We start from the raw sequence: 22,298 nt of genomic DNA on the forward strand, positions 1-22,298 counted from the left end.
TTTAGTGCCTCATTCAAAATAACTCTGTAACCTTTTCACTACTTGTAATGCTTATTTTGATTTTGAGACAGGTAAAGCACCCACTGCTGAACGGGGCTGGCCACTACCTGAGCTACTCGTCCTTGAGCCTTCCCGTGACGGAGAGGGGCTTTTCACAAGGGTGGGTAGGGATAGGACAAGGGGGAACGGCTCTAAACTAAAAGAGGGCAGATTTAGATGAGACATTAGGAAGAAATTCTTCCCCATGAGGGTGGTGAGGCCCTGGCCCAGGCTGCCCAGAGAAGCTGTGGCTGCCCCCTCCCTGGCAGGGTTCAAGGCCAGGCTGGATGGAGCTCTGAGCAGCCTGGGCTGGTGGAAGATGTCCCTGCTCATGGCAGGGGGGTTGGAACCAGATGAGCTTTAAGGTCCCTTCCAACCCAAACCATTCTGTGATTCTGTGATTCTGTGATTCTTGTGGGCACTGCTGGGGATGGGCTTTTGGCCCAGCCTGGCACGGCCGTCCACGTGTTCTGCTGCTGTACAAAACCAGAGAAGTCAGCGTTAGAGTCTTAGAGTGCAAATATGGCGAAGCCGAAGCAGGAAATAAAGAATTTTAGACGCTCGTGACGGTACTGCAGCCAACGCGAGACGGTGGGAGGTGTTCATCCCTTTGCTTTACTTCCTCCCGCTGTGCGTTTCAGGTTAGGGTGGATAAGCTGCACTGCTGTGATCTCGGCTGCTGCGATATTAGAGTTCATTTCCTAGTGCCATGTGTTATTTGTGTGATAACAAAGGTGCCATTTTTAGCTCATAAACCGTTGAACGAATTTATCTGGAAGAATTTCTGCCCTAATGTGGCCCAACATTTGAGAAACAGGGTTCCAAAAGGCGCTATTCGATTGCAGCGTGTGGGTATCAAAGCGGTCTGAGGGAAGGAGGACAGCGAAGAGCAGGAGCACGAGGCTTGGCTTGGGAAGCCCTGGGAAAGAGGTGACTCCGGTCACCTGGTTTCCCTGCCTCCCCCTTCCTTCCCTTGAGGTCTTCTCCACCCCCCCTTCCCTTCCCCCTCGGTAATCCTGCCTGCCGGGAATCCCGATAAAGGAGCGCATCAGATCAAGCACGGGATTATTTACTTGCGCTTTTGCTATTAAATGAAGCACAATATCAAAGTATTCCGTGCATCCCCCTGGCTCACGGGAAAGAAAGCATCCTTTATTCCTTGGCTGGTCTTTTGTCCAGCCAAGAACCTGCTGCCCTCTCAAGTATTTGGCATCAACAGATCGTACCTGTGGCAGCAGCGGATCCTATCAGGAGGGAATGTCCAGCAGAAGCCCAGCATTGAGAAAAGCTGGCACAAGGGTGAGAGCTGGTTTTGTTGGGGTTTTTTTGACTCACTTGGACGAGAGGAGGACTTGGGTAGAGGCATTTGCTCAAACAGGGAATAGGGGTTTTTTTGGCTGATCTTAATAAAAGCGTGTGTTCTTAGTGAATCGATGTAAAACAGACCAAGGGCAAGTGCCTCATCTGGCTGGCGTACTCAGATCCACACCCTCCTGCTCAGTGCCACCTCCGAATGTATCTTCCTCAATAAAATCTTTTCCTATTTCCCCTTCGCTTTTGCCCTCTCCTTGGGCACGGGACCAAGATTCCTTGTGTGCAAGGATACCAGAGCCAGCAGCATCACACCAAGATGTAATTTGGCTCGGAGAGTATAAAAATGACCGGAGTATAAAAATGATGGGATGTCCCTCTTGCCAGCCCGGTGTCACCTCGGTGGCAGCGAGATCTCAGGCACCTTCTAGTCTGATGCCATAGTTTTTGCTGTAAAGAGATGGACAAGAAAAGCCTTCAGCTTGCCCTCAGGTCGAAGGTGTCCTGAAAAATGAGGAATTTCTGGGGAGGCTGAAGATCCCACAGAGATATTCCTTGCCACAAACACCGGGGTGGGGATTTCCCCCTTCCTGCTGATGAGAGGTCATAGCCAACAACACAAAAAAAAGCCTCGGTCGCACCCCGGCGCCGGGTTCCTTCCTCGGTTCAGCCGTCACCCCAGATTCCCCTTCCTTGCCGTACCTTCCCGCTCAGGTTACCCTTCGTGCTGCTGCAGACACCCTTCCCTCGGGCTGACGGCACCCGTAAGCATCAGGTGCCTCTGGAGTAACACTGAGGTGCCGATAAAGTACAGAAATTAAGTTTTGGGGGCTGTTCCTTTCTAATGCACTAAAACCATCGGAAAAAATATCCACAAACCTGAAATTATCGGATTTTGCAACTGTGCTGGTGGAGAAAACAGAATCACAGAATCACAGAATGGTAGGGGTTGGAAGGGACCTCTGTGGGTCATCTAGTCCAACCCTCCTGCCGAAGAAGGGTCACCTACAGTAGGTTGTAGAGGACCTTGTCCAGGTGGGTCTTGAATATCTCCAGAGAAGGAGACTCCACAACCTCCCTGGGCAGCCTGTGCCAGGTCTCCGTCACCCTCAGAGGGAAGAAGTTCTTCCTCATCTTCAGCTGGAACTTCCTCTGCTTCAGTTTGTGCCCATTGCCCCTTGTCCTGTCGCTGGGCACCACTGAAATGAGTCTGGCCCCGTCCTCCTGACACCCACCCTGCAGATATTTGTAGGCATTTCTAAGGTCCCCTCTCAGCCTTCTCCAGGCTGAACAAGCCCAGCTCCCTCAGCCTCTCCTCGTAGGAGAGATGTTCCAGTCCCCTCACCATCCTCGTAGCCCTCCGCTGGACTCGTCGGATTTAGCAGAGCAATTCCCTTCCCCCTGCCCTCTCTCCCCCAGTATTTTCTAGAGGCCTTTCCTCCTTCCCTGGAGTCGGGGGCCATGAGGTTTCGGACGGCAACACAGCCTGTGCTCAGATTGATTTTTTTTCTTGACGAAATTTGCTTCATCTGTTTTTTTAAGGCTTTGGATATCAATTCAAAGAACACTACTCTTTTGTCTCATGTGTTGCTCCCCTACAAAATAATGAACTGTTTAATACACTAGAGGCAATTTCAAATGATCTAGTTTAATGAGGAAGGTTGTGACAGAAGATTTATTACCCTTTCTGATCTGCTAATGTATTTTCCCAACCATCCCAGCAGAACCAATCGCCGTATTTTCATTATACGCTCTATTTTCAGGGGTTCATTAGTTGTAGACTAAAAATAACAGCGAAGGTCTCAGTCTGAAAGCTAATCCAATTTTTTTTAATTGGAAACAAAATTTGATTAGACAACTTTCTAATCATAACAGCATCAAGCCCCTTACTGGGTGTTTTGTCCAAATTGAAGCTTCATGTGACTACACATAAAGACCTGACCTAGAAATACAATCACAGAACTGCTGCGAGGGACAAACCCAGCCTTCTCCTTAAACAAAAAACCCCCCGCGTTAGCACAAGCGCTGGACGGTCGTCTATTCCAACCGACACGGGTTAGAAAAAAAAAGTCTGGCAATGAACCTGCTCAACTGAGACAAACTCAGAGACGCTCTTAGCTAGTGGCTGAACACGAGACTTCAGAAATAAATGAGAATTTTTCCCCCTAAAGAATTAAAAGGAAGAATACGGAGAAGAAGATGGAAGAGCTCCCAGACAGCCAGCGGGGCCTCCTGCCTCAGAGCTGGATTCAAATCTTTATTAAGCTGGTACTTTGCAGCAGCGGCTTCGTGCCATTACAGCACCTAACGTGAGCCCGGTGTTCTTCCTGCTGCATCACTTCGGTACGCGAGAGCCGCAAGCGTAACGAAGACGACGGGGTGACCGGCGTTTCTGGATTTCACAGGGCACGCTCTTTGCGAAAAGGTGTCACCACCCTGATCCAGCTGTCCCTCTGACCAGCCCCAAGCGCACGCTGCTCGAGGGATTCTCCCCAGCAGTAAAACAGCCCGAGCACCCAGGCGAGGACATCCTCGGGGCGCGCTGCAGTCCCTTCTGACCCTGCGAGGCTATTCGTAACGACCTGCCTGCGGGGAGGCCGGGCTGCGGATATGTTTTGGCCAGACAACGCATCACTCAGACACCCAGGGGATTCTTAAAATGGACGTAGGGAAGAGGGAAGTTATTGCAACTCACGTCAGCGCCACGCTATAGATTGTAGATGCATAAATTATATATTTACGTTCAAAACTCTATTATTCATAGAGTTGAGTAAACAAGTATTGATTTTTACACTGTAGCACAGACGAGTATTTCTAATGATGCAGACAGAGGCTCTTCCTCCATCCCCGGTAACTCTGACCTCATCGGTGCTTCCTGAGAGTAGTGTTTAACAAGGACGATCAAGTTGAAAACCAGTCAGCTGTCGCTGTTTGGAATGGGAATCAATGTGCATTTCCCTCTGCACGGACCGCTTCTCCACCCGCAGCACGCTCGTCCTGCGACCGGTTTAGATGCCGAACCAGACAGATGCAAGCGAGGGGAGGACGCATGAAATGATCTCGGCTCGTAGAGTAACCTTAGCTCTCCCACCCTGTGGGGAGAGGCACAGACCTGCTGGCTGCGTGAATACAGCAGAAAGAGTGAGCTTCAACGTGAAAAAAAGTCACACGACAGCAGAGCTCAGGTTAGACCTTTTGAGAAAGGTCCTACTGTCAGTATGTGAGCTTGTGTCAAGATTTGTCTCTATTAAATGTGTGATGCTACCAAACACATGTAGGGGTGGCAGCAGAAAAAAATCCCTTCACTGCGCTTTCCAGTACTACGTTATTTCAGAGGTTAACCAAAATCACTTACTTCATAGCTAACTTTGCTATATTGAATCAATGTACAAGTTCCTTATTGGATTTTTATTGCAGATAAAATTGACAGAGAAAATCACTAGGATATACTTAAAAATGGGAAGGAAATGTACGTTTACAATAAAAAGGTCTCTGAAGGTCTCTTGTTTCATAGGAAGGAAGCTGTCTTTATATTGCATGAACTATAAAAAATGATTAAAACTGAAGAGAGACAGGAAGCTGATAATTTGATTTATCATCTTAATGGCTATGATTCATGAATAAATAATATAATGGTTTATGTCTCTCTTGTAAAAGAAGTAGAGAAGAGCAATTTGTCTAATAAATGACTTCAAAAATTACAGCTGAGTCTTGTTTGCCACATTTGTTCTATTTAAAAAGAATGAGCGAGTATCTTATTTCTTATTACTTACTAGGACATTTGTTGTATTATTTATAAGAGTCAAAAACCTTAACTAAAAGCCACTCATCTCTGACCACAGTCTCCCATTAGCTTTAAATTCAGGAAAGAGAAATGGATTGATCACTAGATCAATAAATCTAACCTTGGAGATGACTAAAAGCTTCCTTTAACCTCCTTCCTCCAGCATCCTTTTTCCAAATTAAAGTATCCCCCTTATTAATTATTGAAGAGCACGTCAATTTTACAGTAAGGCCATGTATGACTGCATCACACAAGGATTTCTTCTGTATATTGGAAACACACCAGCATCTCTAAAAGGAAAGCATTTAAGCTATGATCACTCGTTGCTTTTTTTGAAGTTGGATATGCTACTACAGATACACGCATCCTGCTCCAGACGCGCCCCAGATTTCATCAAGACAAGTGCTGAGAACAGGAAAATGGAGCAGAAGTGGGTGCTCCCAATTACCGGACGCACAAGCTGCCCCAAATCCATCAGTGGTTTTGAGGGAGTTGAAGTTGCTCTGTATTGACAGCCCGGGGCTAACAACCAACGTTGCTACAGAGCTGCAAAAAGTCACTTCAGGCAAAAGCAAACTCCAGAGAACATAATTCATGGAAAGAGTGTTTAATTTTTTTTTTAAACCATCCTGTAAAAATAGCTTGTAAATGTAGTTTGCCCAGCGTGCATCAAGAGCCTGACCTTTTTTTCCCTCCCTTATATCAAAATAATTTATCCAAATCAGATCTTTCTTCTTACCAGAAGCTGTTCACGTGATTCAAGACACTGCGTTTCTGCTGACCTCCTACGGAACCGCCTTCAAAGCAATACGAAGCTCGTCACGCGGACACAACTCCTGACGCGAAGCGGGCTGGGTGCCCCAAAACAGGGGGTCACCTCCGGATTACGTCCTCGCTCGGCCACTGACCTGCTGCGTAGTCTCTAGCACAGGTTTTTCCGCACCTCTCCGTCCCTTTCCTCCTCCCACATTTAATCTTCATCCTGAAAAAGTTCGGACCTCTGTCTTGCGAGAGCTTGGGCTCAGAAACTGGAAGTTCTTACCCTGTTTCTGAGGCTAACTTTATAGAGGGCTTCAACACTGAACTTCACAACTGGGTTATCTTTGGATCATAATTCAGATGCAAGGTGTTATAATAAAGTGTTACTGGAGTGAGCAGCGCTGGTCAGACTTAATGACAGCAGCGGGAGGAACACTTTAGGATGACAATTCTTGGCATACTGTAAAACCAGTTAATTTCTACCAGACTTATTAAAAAAAAAAAAGAGAGAGAAAAAAGAAAAAAGGTACAAGGATTTAAGCAAAATAGACCTTTTGCATTCTCCTGTTTCATATAAAAATGTATACTTCATAGAATCGCAGAATCATTCAGGTTGGAAAAGACCTCTAAGATCACCAGGCCCAGCTGTCACCCCAACACCCTCATGCCTGCTAAACCATGTCCCCAAGTGCCACATCCACACAGTTTTTGAACCCCTCCAGGGATGGGGACTCCACCACTGCCCTGGGCAGCCGGGTCCAATGCCTGACTGTTCTTCCAGTAAAGACATTTTTCCTGATATCCAATCTGAACCTCCCCTGATGCAACTTGAGGCCATTAATGGATTAATCACGAAACGGATCTTTCTCTCACAGACTGGGCGTGTATACACAACTCAATGTCGTCAGGCGCAAATGTCACACGGGTATGATCTGGACAGATAAACCAGCAAAAAATAGGGTGAACTTCCACAAAACCCCACTCATCGATATTTTCTCCACATGATTTCTCTAAATAAATGCAATTAACTGGCCCACAGCCCAAAGGCCCTATTTTTATGTGCCGCACCTTCTTTCCCCAACTGCTGCATTATATAGGTCTCCTAAAATTGGAGCGCTCAAGACGTTTTCGGGGTAAGTGATGCATCAACTAATGTCAAAACAATGTAGGCTGCATCCAGAATGACACTGAAAACACAGTGCGTTGGGGAACTATACCCCAAAAAAGGTTCTTTCATGGCCTTTCCTTTTGAAGGGACAAAATCTTTGCTGATTCTGAAAGAGACGGTGGCCTTCGCTAACTTCCAAAGCAGGTACGACTTTTGGTCAAAGCAGGTATGACTTTTGGTCAAAATCTCTTTTTTGTGGTTTTTCAATAAAAATAATAGTAATGCTCAATGTCTATCTAGAATTATGAGCTTTTTGCCCTAATTAAGAGTTTCTGAAAGAGAATTTTAATCAAGCAGACTGCAAAGATCTCTGCTGTCACTCTGTGGAGTCAGATTTTGAACCAGATACTATTACTTTGTACCGCAGCCACACAAGTCACGGGCCACCATTCCACGACAGGCACAGCACAAGAGAGCGAAGATGATCCCTGCTGCTCCCTCACTTTGTATTTGGAAAATAGCAGTGACGGATACAGGGAAAAACAGATTTCCTGGGATGAAGCTGTCCTTGATAAAACACAGTTTATGCAAAAGGCAATGTCTGTTGAATGGAAGCAGCACGAGGAGAAGATTACAGAAAAAAAGGGGGAATTTTTCTGGCGTCAGTCATACAATCCGCACTTGCACAGGGAGGAGGGAGACTCTCAGCTGGTATAAGCTGTTATCCACGTATCAATAAAGCCATGCTGATTTATGGCAGCTGAGAGTTTGTCCCGCAGCGCATTCACCCATGTACGATGCGATAGATTGATATGCTAGCGTTTTCTCCCTGGAGACTTTGGTTCAAAGCCTATTTAAAACCCAGGGAAAACAAACGGGCTGGTCTCTAAGCAGATGTCCCTGGAAATCTGTTTACATCATCCCAGTGACAGCAGTTTAGTGGAAATGGTATTCTCTGCTCGGGGGGGGGTGAGGGCAGGGTAGCAGGTCACCAGCAGAGTTGAATGGCAAAGCCCCCTCGGTAGCTCCTGAGTACCCAGCTCACAGGACAGGTCTGATGTCGACAAACCCGTAGGATTCTGCACAAGGTGAAATTAAAAGATTCGAGTAGAAATATTGCTTAGTCTTAGTCTATAATCTGGGAGCGAGCCTCTACGGCACTGTGCTCTGCTGCTCCTGGCCTGCACACATACGTAACCTCACGCAGAGGGGCACCTGCTGACGGATTTTTGAGATCTTTTGCACGCATGAAATCAAACACATTTGTAATTCTGCAGGCGCGGGGTCTCAGTTCCAACAGCATTTCAAGAGGATACAAACGCTCCCTGCGATCAAAGGAGAGGAAACAGTGCGGTTGTTGTAGTCACCATTACGTCACCTCGCATGCTTTTGGCAGAGTAGTTCTGGGCCCAGTTTTGCGAGAGGAGATAAAGCACGTAGAAGCGAAGGCAACAGAGCTGCAGGTCACTCCTGCCCCTCCTGGAGCTGCGCCCCAGGGCCAGCCTGGGAAGCAAGCGAGCTGCTTGCCTGAACCCAGACCCACTGAGTCTCCCTGGGATTTCACCAACAATCCAGCAGCGGATGTGCCTCTCCGTGTAATGTAAGCAATGCTTTTAGGAGCATTATCCATGCGCGGTTTTCCCGTACATGGAATTTGGCAGGAGGCCATTCGACCGAATGCTTCACATTGCAAGAAAAATCCGCAGACCTTTTTTTTTTAATACTTCTTAAAAAAATAACCCTCCTACTAACAAAATAAGAAAGTTCTTCGTTATCACCTCAGCATCAGCCATGCAAGATCAGATAGTTTAATATGCAGACTTAAGGAAATATCTTCCTTCTCACCCTCCCGGCCAATGCTGTATCATTTCAGAAGCAGCAGCGCCTGTAGTGAAAACTGGTGTTTCACATAATGAAATAGGAACACAGAAATAGCGTTACCAAGTCCAAGCCCCATCTATCATAAGTAACGATATCATTATCCCTTCCAGACACTGATCAAATCCCAGTTTATGAGCAGTTTGCTTTTTACTGCTATTATACCAAATGAAAAGCTGTTCCAGAACCCCGCTGCTCTGACGATTCCGAGCCTTCCTCTTTTCCAACCAAAATCTTTTCATGACCAGTTTCTACACGTTTGTTCCTGTACTGAGTGTTGTCCTTAACTTGAATTGTTTTTCCCCTCCCTGGTGTTTCATCCCCTGATGTATTTATAGAAAGATCATATCCTCTTTCAAACTTCATTTTGCTAGGAAGAGTAATGTTAGAAACAGACTGATGAATTTACTGCATTAGATAGGGACGGACATACATATGCACACACAGAGGCTAGAGCACTCATTTCAAAAGAAATGCAGAAAATACAGATGAGTCAATCTTTAGTTAACAGTGAATTATTTCAAACATGTCAGCAACATATGTAAATTACAATATAAAAGACAGATCAAAACCGATTTTTAGGAGTTTTCAGATCTAAAGACTATCCATCTATAGAAATACCAGAAAGCCTACCTGAAATTCCGTAAAACTCTAGTTTGGGAACAGTACCGAAAGCCCACAACGAATATCACTTCTGAAAAAGAGTGCTGGAAAGACTCAAAGTACATTTGGATAAAAAAGCCTTAGACAGAGGCTAGTTTGGGTAGTAAATAATCTGCAGAAAAAGGAAAAGAAAATAAAATTGCTATTAAAAAAAACCAAACCCTAGAAGGAAGAAAGACCAAACATACTATTTGTTTAGAGACAATTTCATTCTTTCATAAAAATATTTTCTAGCTCTGCTGCTCTGGTACATCAATCCTGAGTACTCTAACTTTCGACTTATAATGATATTCCTTCAGATACAGCTTCACCGATGGAGGAACGGGAAGCGCGTCGATACCATCGTAAGTCGTACAGTTGCAAATAACTGTTCTACATATGTGTTGGAGAGAAAAAGGAAAAGTCCTGTTCAGCGGAGTGGATAAAAGTGGTTCAAAGAACATACAGGAACTCGGATCTTTGTAGTGCTCTAGGAGTCCCGTGATGTCAGGAGAGTGGAAGACACAAGGATCATGGGCGTCAAAGCTGAAGTTGTGATTCCACTGCTCTATCCGCGCGTGGAGGGAACGACTGTAGCGCCTGAAGCTCACAGAAAACAAATAGTCTTCCTGGGCAGAATCTCGTAATAAAAATGTTCCCTCTGGCTTTCCTTCTAGCAGCGCCTCGGCTGCGTATTTATCCATGACTCCCCAGTAGCAGGGATTGTTATTGATCTGGAGGAGGTCTGGCACTAGGCAGTGGACATAATCAATCTGCGTGTGGTACTTCGGCGGCGTTCCCATCCGTAGCAGCTCATCATCTGTTTCCCATTTGGGCTTGTTTCTTTTCCTAGAACTTGTGCAGAGTGTTACAACTTCATCGTCGGAGTCCATATCGCTCTCGTCTTTACTGCTCCTTACCGCCTTGCCTGTAACCAACTCGGACCTCGAATCACCCCGGGAGGAACCGCTGTCGGTGAAGTCGCAGGACGAGGAGGGAGAGTCCGTTCCTCCGTTGGCAATCTCATCGTCTCGCAGCTGATCCTCTCCTTTCTCACGCTGGGATAAATCAGCAATTATCCAGTCTTCTGCTTTTGGACTTACAGGGGCTGTATGTCTTTTGATCAAGTGCCACCGAAAAGCTAGCTCCGAGCGCGGAGGGAAAGGACACTTATCTAGCATTAACTCACTGATATGAATTTTTCTTTTTGACGGCAGTCCTGAAGCGTGCCGACTGCTACAGTTCTTTATGGGAAAGCACTGACCCACAGCATCTTGCAGCTTCTGCTTGAGAGACCGGCCTAAAAACCTGTGACCGCACGAACGGTCTAGATCCAGCTCGATAGACGAGCAGCTGTACTTCCTCTCTTGGCTCCTTAAATCAGTCCCTGGTCTTCCCGCAGCGCTTGCTGTTTCGGCGTCAGAACAGTGCTCACTCTTTTTAGACCAGGAGAGCTTCTTTCCGCTCCAGACATAGCCATCCTTTCTGTCCGCACTTCTGCTCCGGCTGCTTTTGGGTCTCACGTCTGCGTTTTTAATATTACTGTCCTTGTTTTCTGCCATTTTGACAGCTTTGCTTCACAAGTTGCCAGAAAGCCCACGGTGTTTCTCGTAGGGTTTTTCTACATAAGAAAGCTTCCCTCAAGGCACTTTCTAGAAATATCTAGGGAAAAAGAAAATACAGCTAAGTTAACAGTTATGCATGCACACAACACAAGACCAGTGCAGGTGTTTACAGGACAACAGCGACAATTGCTAACCATATAAAAATAATATGATCAAGCTGAATTCAATAGTGTACCCCACAAATACTGGCCTGCTCCCAGACAAGGCTCTCTTAACCCTTCCTTGGGAAAAGCATCCTTTTCCTTCCCCTCTACACTGCCCTAGTGAGGCCCCATCTGCAGTGCTGTGTCCAGTTCTGGGCTCCCCAGTTCAAGATAGATGAGGAGCTACTGGAGAGAGTCCAGCGCAGGGCTACAAGGATGAGGAGGGGACTGGAGCATCTCTCCTGCGAGGGAAGGCTGAGGGAGCTGGGCTTGTTCAGCCTGGAGAAAAGAAGGCTGAGAGGGGACCTTAGAAATGCTTACAAATATCTGCAGGGTGGGTGTCAGGAGGACGGGGCCAGACTCTTTCCAGTGGTGCCCAGCGACAGGACAAGGGGCAATGGGCACAAACTGAAGCAGAGGAAGTTCCAGCTGAAGATGAGGAAGAACTTCTTCCCTCTGAGGGTGACGGAGCCCTGGCCCAGGCTGTCCAGGGAGGTTGTGGAGTCTCCTTCTCTGGAGATATTCCAGACCCGCCTGGTCGTGGTCCTGTGCAGCCTGCTCTGGGTGACCCTGCTTCGGCAGGGGGTTGGACTGGGTGACCCACAGAGGTCCCCTCCAACCTCTTCCATTCTGTGATTCTGTGATAATCCAGAATAAAGAATATCCACCCAGAATAAACCCTCTGAGGTGTTTTTAGAGTATCCATTCTGACTACGCAGCAGAGCAGGGAGTTTTCGGTGTCGGCAATCCTATTTTGCTGGGGTCCATTTTAAAGGGAAGAACTGCACGTGGCAGGTGATACTGCTTTAGCTGTTTATTGAGCAAATTCTGCATCTCTTCCAAATAACCTTTCAAGAAGGAACAAGCCAGAACAGAAACAACTAGGTCAGAGTACAAAGAGCTACTGTACCTAGATGATATGCCTGTTTGCTACTAATCCACAGGGTGGGATGCCAGAGATCTTATTCTTAACTGACACTTTTGGGGCACTTTCTGGATAAAAATATTTAAATTATGTCAGTCACAGATGCCGTCAATTTCTGAAAGCTGTTTTCCTCTGCCTTTTCAAATGGAGGTAGAAAATACTGAGCCCCTAAGGGATTGAAATATCTGGGGCTTTACATACTGAAAAGGATTAAAATAAATCCAGTCCCTTACTAAAAGCAATTCTAAAAGGCCATGAAAGATGGAACTGCTTATTGCTCATTAGAGAAGAAAGTTTACATTATTAAAATCAGTATTGCTCCGAGACCTACGGTTGCTGATTTCATTCTCTTTTGTTTCCAAAAGCGTACTGAATTCTCAAACAGATAAGAGGTTTCCTTTTGAATGTTGCGCTTTGAAAAAGAAACAAAACATCCCCTTTTGATTACTCAGTTGAAAGCAGAGCAGAATTTTTTCGAGGTATGTAGATAGCAATATGTTTCGTTTGCTATACTTGCCCGAGGCACGGCAGAATGCAGAAATATTTCCCATCACGTACCACAATGCTTTTGCACCAGAACGATGTACGGCTCCTCTATGTCACTGGGTTTTTTTGGCTGTGGGCTTTTTGTGTTGCTTTTTGGGTTGGTTTGGTTTTGGTTTTTTTTTTTCACTAATTGACATGGTAAACACTAAGCAGGAAAGGAAAACGGCATCCACTTCCTCTCTCCATTCAATCCACTCTCATCATCAGGATTAGCCAGCATGACACAACCTCTCTGCCGTCCCCCGGGGCTGCGCCGGCTGAGCTCTAGCCTCTGCTTTCAGTAAAAGAATAAGACTGCCGTGCCAAAAGGCTTGCGTGCAATCTGTGGGCCAAATGCATCCCAGATGTAACTTTCACCCGGGAATTTTTGACATTGCATTCCTTATTTACAACCTACAAACCTGAGGGCAGGGGTTGGGGGGGGACAAAAGGGAGGGAAAGGGAAAGGGAGGAGATGCAGCAATGGGGAACAGGGTAAGATAGGTAAAATATTGCAAATATGTGGGGAAAAAATGGCATTAGAGCAATGTAGACGACCAGTATCTCACTGGTACCAAGTAGAATCAGACAATGGGGTCCATATGCCAGCAATTACAAATCAAAGACTGAAATAATGATTTTTCTTCTCTCAGGATTTTGCAAACCACTTTTCAGTGAAAAACATTGCAGGATGCAACGCAGGTAGGAGAAAGGCGACATTTGTACATGAGACCCGAATCCCCTTCATTTCAACCAAGATTCATTGATTGCTTTTGTAACGTTGGTATTTTTCATCCAGAAACAACCAGAGTGGAGCACTGAATTTTCTCCACAACTGAAAAAGAGGGAAAAACTCAATCTCACTTACCCTGGTGATAATCTGAAGTAACTGCTGAAGATGAAGTTATTCTAGGTTCACCCTGTGGTAAAATACATTAAGTCTCTATATATGGGATTTTTAATTGGACAGAGAGATATCATTGAGGTTGCAAAGTACTTAAAAATTAGGATATGACAGTTTGTAATTGCTTTTCAAACCTTCAATTATCTCATTCTACACATCCAGCCCATATAAGGAATAAGAATACGCAGAATATGGGCTTTTAATTAAAAACTGCAAAACGAACGAAACCCAGAAGTGCTGAAAAGCCCCGTTATCTCCCAACTTCAGCCTTGTAACTGAAATAATTTCAGTATTTCATGTCATTTCTAGGTTGTTGTTGTATTTAACTGTAAAGCCACCTCCTGCTTTGTACCTTTCTTCTATGGCGAATCGCTAGTACCCAAACCCTGAAACTGAAACTGGAAAAATAGCACGTGATGCTGTAAGACACGCACCATTAGCCAGCAACACAGAGAGCTCTTTCCCTGGGGTCTGAAGGCTGCTGGAACCCAGGCGCCACTTCTGCCACGTCAAAGCAGTAATTGCTAATCAGACATAACGCTAGACCTGTGAAAAGAGCACGGAATAAACGAAGAAAAAGGGATGTCATCCTCCTAAAGCCAGTTTTGACCTTGTGAAGGAAGAGTAAACGATGGTTTCGTGGTCAGCTTGAGCCTCGGGAGACAAAATCTCGGTTTCCAAATGTGTTACAAACCTCCGAGTGTCGCAGGCAAGCTGCCTTCTGCAACACGCACGGGCCACGGTGCATTTAGGTGCCCCACTCCCACCGTCTGGCCTTACAACACGGTGTCACGCCTTCACGCCCTTCCGAAGCCGCGATTCACAGCCCCACCAATAAAACAGGGGCCAAAAATAATCTGGGTGTCGGAAAGAAAAAGGCGTAAAGGGCAGCAAGGCATTCAGTGCTGTATTACCACGTGGGGCTGTCCACCTCACCCAGCTATTCCTTTCACTGCAAACGTCCACGGGAAATGCCGTGTTCCGTACATCCATTAACGGATTCAGCACAACTGAAAGAGCAGGAGACGAGGGCAAGGATAAAAGAGAGGGAAGACAGAGTGTACTTTTCCCTACAGGGCAGGGTTAAATGGAGGAGTCCAGCGCTGTGCAGTTTACACGCATCAGTTCTGAGCTCCTTTTGGCAGATATAATTGGTCTCCTGCCTACAAAAGCCTTCTACGAGGGGATACCTCAGGCATCTCAGAAGCAGGCAGATTTGACAAAACCCTTACGCTTGAAACTCTTCCGCCTAAGCGAATGGCGAAGATAAAGCAACGGGCAGGGATAAGCAGAGTTCACTTCAGGCCACGGGATCCGGCTTGTAATTCAAGGTTATCCAACGCTGTCCCAGCTTACAGTCCCTGAGGACAAGCAGCGAGCGGGGTGGGTTTTGTTGTTGTTTTCACCATGTGCAGAGCTCCCTCCTTCAGAGGCACGGCTCTCGCCAGGCCGCGGAGCAGGGGTGCAGAAGGCTGCACGACATGCTTTTTCTTTCCAGCGCTGATGCCTCAACACTAAAACTTCAAGCCCAAACTAAAAGCAGTATCTAGTAGCTATGTGGAGGCAATAACGATATTACCTCCTGGCCAGAGGTAGGCTGCAATCAACAGCTGGGATAAAACAGTTACAGCCTCACCATACGTCTAATTAAATCAGCGGCAAATACCCAGTAACTCCAATAGGAGAATCAAAACCATAAGCGTACACAGACCATTTTTATTTATTCAATAAACACTGAATGACTTTAACTAGATATTTATGTCCTGAGCTGCTGGATCCTTGTCTCTAGCCCAGTACCTCCAAGTCCTCTTCATCACGCTGCTTCCCCCTCGGTATAAGGAAGCAGCAGAATCCTTTTGTAATGCCAGCAAAGCACTGTCTGAAGCAGACGTGGGGGTCTCCAGCCCACCCTCCCGCTCGGAGCAGGACTGCTGCCAGCGCAGGCTCTGGGGAGCCACGGCGCGGTCTGGCCACGTCCTGAAAACCTCCAAGGACTGAGGTCCCACCACCTCTTTGGTGCTCTGAGGCTGCACGACCCCACTAGCGAGGGCAGTACTTTGAAAGTTTTCTGTCCAAGTACACGAAAGCCAAAGCGTCGCTGTATTATGCCTCTAATTAAACAAGAAAAGGGGACTCACACAAAGAATAATAAATCACTTTTGGAACTGTTATAGAAGTTGATATTCTTCTAGAGCTCATAAAATCCTGAGAGAGAAGAGCAAGCTGTAATAAACTGGAGTACTTTTTCTTTCAACTTCCATGGAAGTTATTTAAAAATATTCTCACCGGTCACATGCTGTTTTCATTAATTTTGCCCAATTAGATTTTGGCCACAAGACCACATTTTAAAACCTGACCTTCCACTTCAGTTGCGCTGTTATTGACTTACTTTGGAAAAAAGCCCAACCTATTAAGGATAACATTAAGTCTCAATTCCTCTGTCTTAACTTATTTCTCTTCAGTTTTGACTATGTTTATTTTGATTTATGACACTGTCCAAAAATACCTAAGCTAGACTCCCGAGGCCCTTCCAGCAAATTAAAGCAATAATCACACACATACACAAAAGCAAATGACTGTGTAAGGAGACCAATGATCACCTACAATGCCTCTTCCTTGGAAATACCCTTGATTCGTCTCAGGTCTGCGCAACCCCAGAGCTACAGGTGGAGGTGGGCATGTGGCCATGGGGACATTTTATTCACACTCAGGAGGCAGAATTGATCTGGAAGCCAGTGCCAAAGGTGAGGGCTGCTCGTATCTATGGCTTTAATGGAACTCTGCTCATGTGCTGCAGGAGAGACGCACGCTGTGCTCGGCAGACCGCAGCAGCATTAAATCAGTAAAAGCTTTATGGTCCATGACCAACACTTTGTGCTCCACCCAGAAACCGAACCGGAAAGCAGCGTGATTCCCGGCTCCCGCCCCGCTCCAGCCACTCACACCTATTAATCAAGAAGTCAGCAGCAGGTCAAGTTCCCCACCGGATTTAAAGAGTAACCTTGCATTTGAGGCCGTGCCACTTCACAGGTGAAAAAGCCACTTGGCCAAGTGACCATGGGATCCTCCCCACACCCCGAAAAATATCCCCCCCCCGTGTTCCTGAGCTGTTCAAAGAGTTATCCCAGCATGCAGCACCTCCAGCATACATAGCACTGAACTTAAAACTGCTTTTATATTGTACAATATTTTAGGTGCAGTTTGTATGAGAGTTTCTGCAAATCAAAATAATACAGAAAAATAAATGCAGCTGACATGCATTTGTCTCCGTCCCAGGCAGCGGCTCGCAGTAAGGCTGCTGCAAGAATAGCTTGGTCTTTCCACTCCTCCGAGCAGTGGCTCAGCCCGAAATCATTTTGCTAGCACACGTTATCCTCACCAGAAATCACGATTTACTGAAATATGTCAGGATACACCCATCGAAAACATGTCTCTGCACAGCTTCCGCCAGGTTTAATGGTGAAATCACGCCGGCTTTGTGATCCTGCCACTCACTCGTGAAAGCACCCACAACACAGCTGCTACCGAGAGCCCGGCCACGTTTCCAGTATCAATAAACCCCGCTGCAACCCCAGCCACCGATAACTCTGCTGCAGAGCAAAAGCGATAGAAAACGGTTTTGCCTGGAAGCGATTTTTCTCGGAAGCGGGAAAAAACTGGGCCAGATCATTAAATCTGCATAAAGGGAAACTGGATAACTGTGGGGTTTTTTTAATCCTTATTTCAGGTACGTCGAGCTCTCGCATTTTTTGGTCCTTCGAGACAGAAACCGCGCCGCTTTCTCCCTATTTTCCAGCACACGCAAGCTGGACGGTTTTGGCCGCGCAATCGCTACCTGCCCGGCTACCACCGCTGTCACCCGCATCGGGACGGCTGTAATTAGGGAGTAATTAGGGAGTAATTCCATAATGACCCTCACGATCTCCACGCCGGGGTTGGTGCTGCAGCCCCCGAGCCCCTCTGCCGCGCTCGGCTGTCCCGGGGAGCGGGGCGCTGCCCCTCGCCCGGGCCGCTCCTCTGCCTCCCGGGGCTGCCGTTACCCTGAGGAGAGCCCGCCATCGCTGCGGGCCCTGGGGGTCCCCACGCCGGGCGCGCACCCACGCGCGGGTCTCCACAGGGAAAGCGAGCGCCCAGCCCGGTGCTGTCAGGGGCGCAGACCCCCGGCCCGGCTCCTCCCGACCCCGACTTACGATCGTCCCTCGGGGAGAGCCGCTCCCTCAGCCGGGCCAGGAGGAGGAGGAGGAGGAGGAGGAGGAGGAGGAAGGCCGCCGGAGCGCGGTGGCAGCCCCGGGTCCCCTCAGCCGCCGGCTCGGAATCGCTGTGAGGCGACCGCCGCCATCCCCGCTCCCTCGGCCGGCCCGGGAACCGGCCCCAGCGCCGCCTGCGCGCAGCCCCGCCCCGGGCTCTGACGGGCCAGGCCCGGCCCTCGGGGCGGAGCGGGCGGCGGGGCCGGGAGCGGCGGGGCCGAGCGCGGGAAGGCTCGAAGCGGGCGGCGGGGCCGGTGTGGTGAGCGGGGGGGGGGGCGGCGCGGCGCGGCGCGGCGCGGCGCGGCGCGGCCCGGCCCCCGACCTCCCCTCGCCCCAGGCCGCTTTCCCGGCGCCGGGGTAGCCGCGGCCTCTGACGGGGAGTGGGGGGGAGCTCCCGCCCGGGGCCCGGCGGCCTGGCCTGGCCTTCCCCGGGCGCCGCGGTGCCTGAGGGACGGGCCCCCGGCACCCCTCAGCCCTTAACCCGTTCCCCCCCCCCCCTTCGGTTCGCTTCCACGGCCGGGCCCTGCCGAGGCGGCGGGGCTCTGCCGGGCCGTGACCGGGTTAGGGCCGGGCTGGCGGCTCAGCCCCGCGGGTGGCTGGCCCAGCACCTCTGCCCTTGCCCCGCCACCCATAGGCTCTCTTTTGCGAAGCTTTTCCTCTTTAAATTTATTTTTATTTCTCTCCGCTTTTTCGTCCTTCCATAAGTAAAACAGGTGGGAGCAAAGATGCCTGCGGCGCGGAAGCCGATGCGGTACGGCCACACCGAGGGCCACACGGACGTCTGCTTCGACGACGCGGGGAGGTAACGGCCCCGCTCCCTTGGGTTTGTGCCTGTGTGGGAAGCTGGCTGTGAGACAGATAGTTTGATGCCCTGAAGTTTGAAGTGGCATAGAACTCCAGTGCAAGCCTATATATATGCATATATATATAGTGTATATGTATGTGTATATGTAAAGCCTCCATATGCACTTTTTGTAAGAGCGGTTTCACAGAATCTAGCAGAAAAAATCAAGGTAGTGTGGGAGAAAATATGTTCAGACACACTCTAAGAAATTAAAAATACAGTTGAAGACATCCAGTGTTGGGCTTGCTGTCTTTTCTTCTCATTCTTGCGCTATTCCCAGAATGTATAAATATAAACTAAATATTTGCCGTTACCTTTTTGTTGATTAAGAATAAATGGGAAACCAGAAAACAAGCCCGCTTGAAATGAACTCAAGGGGTAAGTCTTATGTATTGAGTATGGTTTAAGTCCATATTCTCTTACTCCTTTATTTAGTCTGTTAGCCTGGGTATAAAGTAAAGACTCCTCTGAAGAGTTAGTCTAATAGCAATCCCTTGAAACCACAGAAAGCCTTGTTTGCCTTTACAATGCAAACGTTTAAAAAAGAATGCAGACATCTCTGCCAAATCCCACCGATCCACTACTGCTGGGCTCTCCAGCGTCAGTACGTTCAATATCAACACAGCGTTGTGTTGCTCTCCAAGTGCAGCCCTTACAAAATGAAGAAGAGCAGCATCATAGCTTCACCACTGGCTTTGTAACGTTTTGCTGTTTAATTAAGGTTTTTTGGATCTGCAGCAGCTTTAGAGAAAAAGAATGCAAGGCTTGATTATAGATTCACGATGTCTTTAATTAAAAATCCCATGCAAGCTTCTGTATATTTGCTCTGTGACTTCAGGTTATTGTTTACTGCAGTAAAATTGTGAATGTTAACTCCAGCAAACTTGAATTCCACATGAACTATTTTTTAAGGGTTCTGTAGGCCTGGTACATGTAAGCTTGTTAAACTTTAGTCAAGTATGCATTAATAATCTTAGTTTTGCCCTCAACTTTGTAATAAGCTGTAAGATAAGTTTTCAAAGGCTTAAGAAGCAATTAAATGGCTGGTTCTTAGAGAAATCAGTGCTAATTAAGTCCTTTGAAGAATTTGCTCTAGGTCCTGGAAAAAAATGGATTGACCAGTAATATCTCAGGGTCAGTTCAGCTGAGCGCCAGGCACAGGTAGTTATCAGAGACTCAAGGTACTGTGTTGTGCTCCCAGATGTGATTTCCCCCCTTTCCCATGTTTAATAAGTTACTTGGACATAATAACTGTAGGCATTCACTGTATCGCATAGTGTGTATTGTGTTTCCGTTTTAAAAGACCCAAACGCTTCAGTAACATCTTCACGTTGGGATTGAAAGTCACAGTGGCTGCCCCGAATGTGACCAAATCCTGTGTCTTTCCACAGCTGCATTGTGACTTGTGGCAGTGATGGAGATGTTAGGATTTGGGAAAACCTGGATGATGACGATCCGAAGTCCATTAATGTGGGAGAAAAGGCCTATTCGTGTGCTCTGAAGGTATCGTCGTTAACAGAACCCCTCTAAGCTGTGTCGTGCTGGTGTTGACACGTGACTGTACAGGTGCTGGATTTTCAGGCCCAGGGATGCTGCTCACGTGGGTTTAAACGTGTACTGGGATAATACACAGAAAAAGGCAAGGACAATACTGTATGTAGCACATTCAGGTCTGACGTATGTTAAATATGTAGATCTTTGATGTTTGTTAAATACGTAGGTCTTTGTCTTCAGATTAATGTATGGAGAAAATAAGTTGAATGCTGTTTAATGAGGGTAGGTATTTAAATCTGAGCATATGAACGTATTCTGCCTATGTGTCTAAGTGAAAATATGAAAGCAGTATTGAGAACGTAATTTTCTGAAATACGCAGAAATTTAATTGATGATATGTGCCTATAGACTTCTTGAGTATTTTGACTAACTTAAGTATTTTCTATAAATCTACTTCTGACAATTCATTTTACCCCATACAGGATTGCAGAGGAATTAGTCCATATACTAAACTTCTGTAATGTTTTCCCTCCTCTTCCTTCACATTCGGTTACACTCATTTCTGACTTTGATCTCCTTTCTGAGAAACGAATCCAGCAGATTAAGCTAATTATGCAATGAACTTTCAGGCTGTTTCAGTGTTTTCTCACAGTGTGAGTTGCAATAAGTTTCCCAGCCTAAGATGTAATCATCAAGTATTAGGAAAAAGAGCCGAGAGGTTGTTTTGTGTGGGCCTGTTTTCAGGTCCAAGGAATTACAATCCATATTAATCAGAAATTACTTTCACAAAGTCAGTGTCTGATCATGCTTGTTTATAATTGGTTGCTATTTTGCTCTCAAAATTGTTGCTTAGCCCAAAGATGCCTCTTGACCCACCGTCCCTAAAGTCAGAAGGGAATAGGATTCTTGCTTGCAGAGGCTGTAACAATTTGTGAGTGCACTGATTACAGGCAGGTCTGTAGTCTGAGTGACGGGCGTTTGAAGCATAACCTGCTCTGTTTGTTTTAATGTTAAGGCAATTCCTTTTACTATATCTTGTAAGAGTCATTATTTGTAAATAACAAGGCAAAGAAGTTACCTATATGAATTTGTAGAATAGAAAATAATTATTTTTGCTATGCATGCTCATGTATTTAGCTTGAGAATTCTCACAGTATTTCCTGTGCGTGCAATTATTGTTACATTACATTAGTAATAGAAGGTCTGAGATGTTGTCTTTGTGGCAACTGTAGAAGAAGAGAGGAATTCCAGAAGTCTACATCAGTTCTTGAGATATTGTGTCATTAATTTTGCAGTGATAAAGGAAAATTTTTTAAATTGTTTTCAAGTATTTGTGATTGTGGAGAGGAGCATGAAAGAGGAAATGAGTGAGAAGTAACAGATAAATATTGTATTTTAAAAATAATAATTTGAAACCTTATTCAGAACTACTGCCTTAAGTGAAACCTCTTTCTTGTATCTATTTTAACATACTTTCTGTATCTTTTCCTCAATACCTGTATAATCTGTTTTCATCACTGATTCTGTGAGGTATTTTGCTGTTGCTTTTCATCTCATTACTTATCTTCGCAAACCAAGGGAGATGACTTGAATGAGTTCTCTTAGCAAAAGTGGCAGAGCCAGAAATTGCTAAAACTATTAATGGAGGAGGGAAAATCCTGCTTTTAATTTTTGACACCAGTAGGGAAAATCCTGTGTTCTTAAGTTTATTGTAAAGTGCTCTTAGTTTTGAGGGATTTTTTTTTTACTTTTAAACAGTGAGATTAAGAACACTTTGTGAGACTTAACTTCAGGAAATCTTATTTCAAAAATTATTCTTTATTAAAGAAAATGTCATGAGGCACTGATCTGAGATTTTGATGTAATCTAGGTAATAAATTGAATCTTTGATTTAGTTTGGGAGTTTAGTACTGGCTACTGCTTTGTTTATTGTCAGGATTTTTACTATAACTTCAGGCAACTTAAAAAAAAAAAAAACCAACAAAGCAGCACCCCAGGCCCAAAAAAAACCCCCTCAAGGAAATAAGGCTTTTCTTTATTTAAGTATTTCAAAAACTTACTGCAACGTAC

At 46.3% G+C, this 22,298-nt stretch overlaps 2 protein-coding genes across 4 annotated transcripts in view; one reads left to right on the forward strand and one right to left on the reverse strand.

Annotated features, from left to right (window-relative positions):
- Positions 1-9,259: 9,259 nt before the first annotated feature.
- On the reverse strand, positions 9,260-18,015 carry SOCS4 (suppressor of cytokine signaling 4). 2 transcript variants are annotated; one of them, XM_075427085.1, is made up of 2 exons: positions 17,834-18,015; positions 9,260-11,183 (listed from the first exon to the last, which is right to left on the reverse strand). In XM_075427085.1, the coding sequence occupies exon 2, from the start codon at positions 11,081-11,083 to the stop codon at positions 9,773-9,775; it is 1,311 nt and encodes a 436-aa protein (XP_075283200.1). In that variant the 5' UTR covers positions 11,084-11,183; positions 17,834-18,015; the 3' UTR covers positions 9,260-9,772. The 2 variants fall into 2 exon arrangements, with proteins under 2 accessions (XP_075283200.1, XP_075283201.1); XM_075427086.1 differs by lacking the exon at positions 17,834-18,015 and adding an exon at positions 13,608-13,659.
- Positions 18,016-18,600: 585 nt separating this feature from the next.
- The window catches only part of WDHD1 (WD repeat and HMG-box DNA binding protein 1), a 30,849-nt gene continuing 27,151 nt past the window's right edge, over positions 18,601-22,298 (forward strand). For both annotated transcript variants that reach the window (XM_009939523.2, XM_075427087.1), the window contains exons 1-2: positions 18,601-18,692; positions 20,126-20,237. In XM_009939523.2, the coding sequence (XP_009937825.2) occupies positions 18,616-18,692; positions 20,126-20,237 (189 nt within the window). In that variant the 5' untranslated portion in view covers positions 18,601-18,615. The remainder of the gene's footprint in view (positions 18,693-20,125; positions 20,238-22,298) is intronic.

The sequence above is a fragment of the Opisthocomus hoazin genome, chromosome 7 (genome assembly GCF_030867145.1).
Source record: "Opisthocomus hoazin isolate bOpiHoa1 chromosome 7, bOpiHoa1.hap1, whole genome shotgun sequence".
Classification (NCBI taxonomy): domain Eukaryota; kingdom Metazoa; phylum Chordata; class Aves; order Opisthocomiformes; family Opisthocomidae; genus Opisthocomus; species Opisthocomus hoazin.

Coding starts and splice junctions, on each gene's coding strand:
- SOCS4 (XM_075427085.1), bottom strand. CDS start 11,083: ATGGCAGAAAACAAGGACAGTAATATTAAAAACGCAGACGTGAGACCC.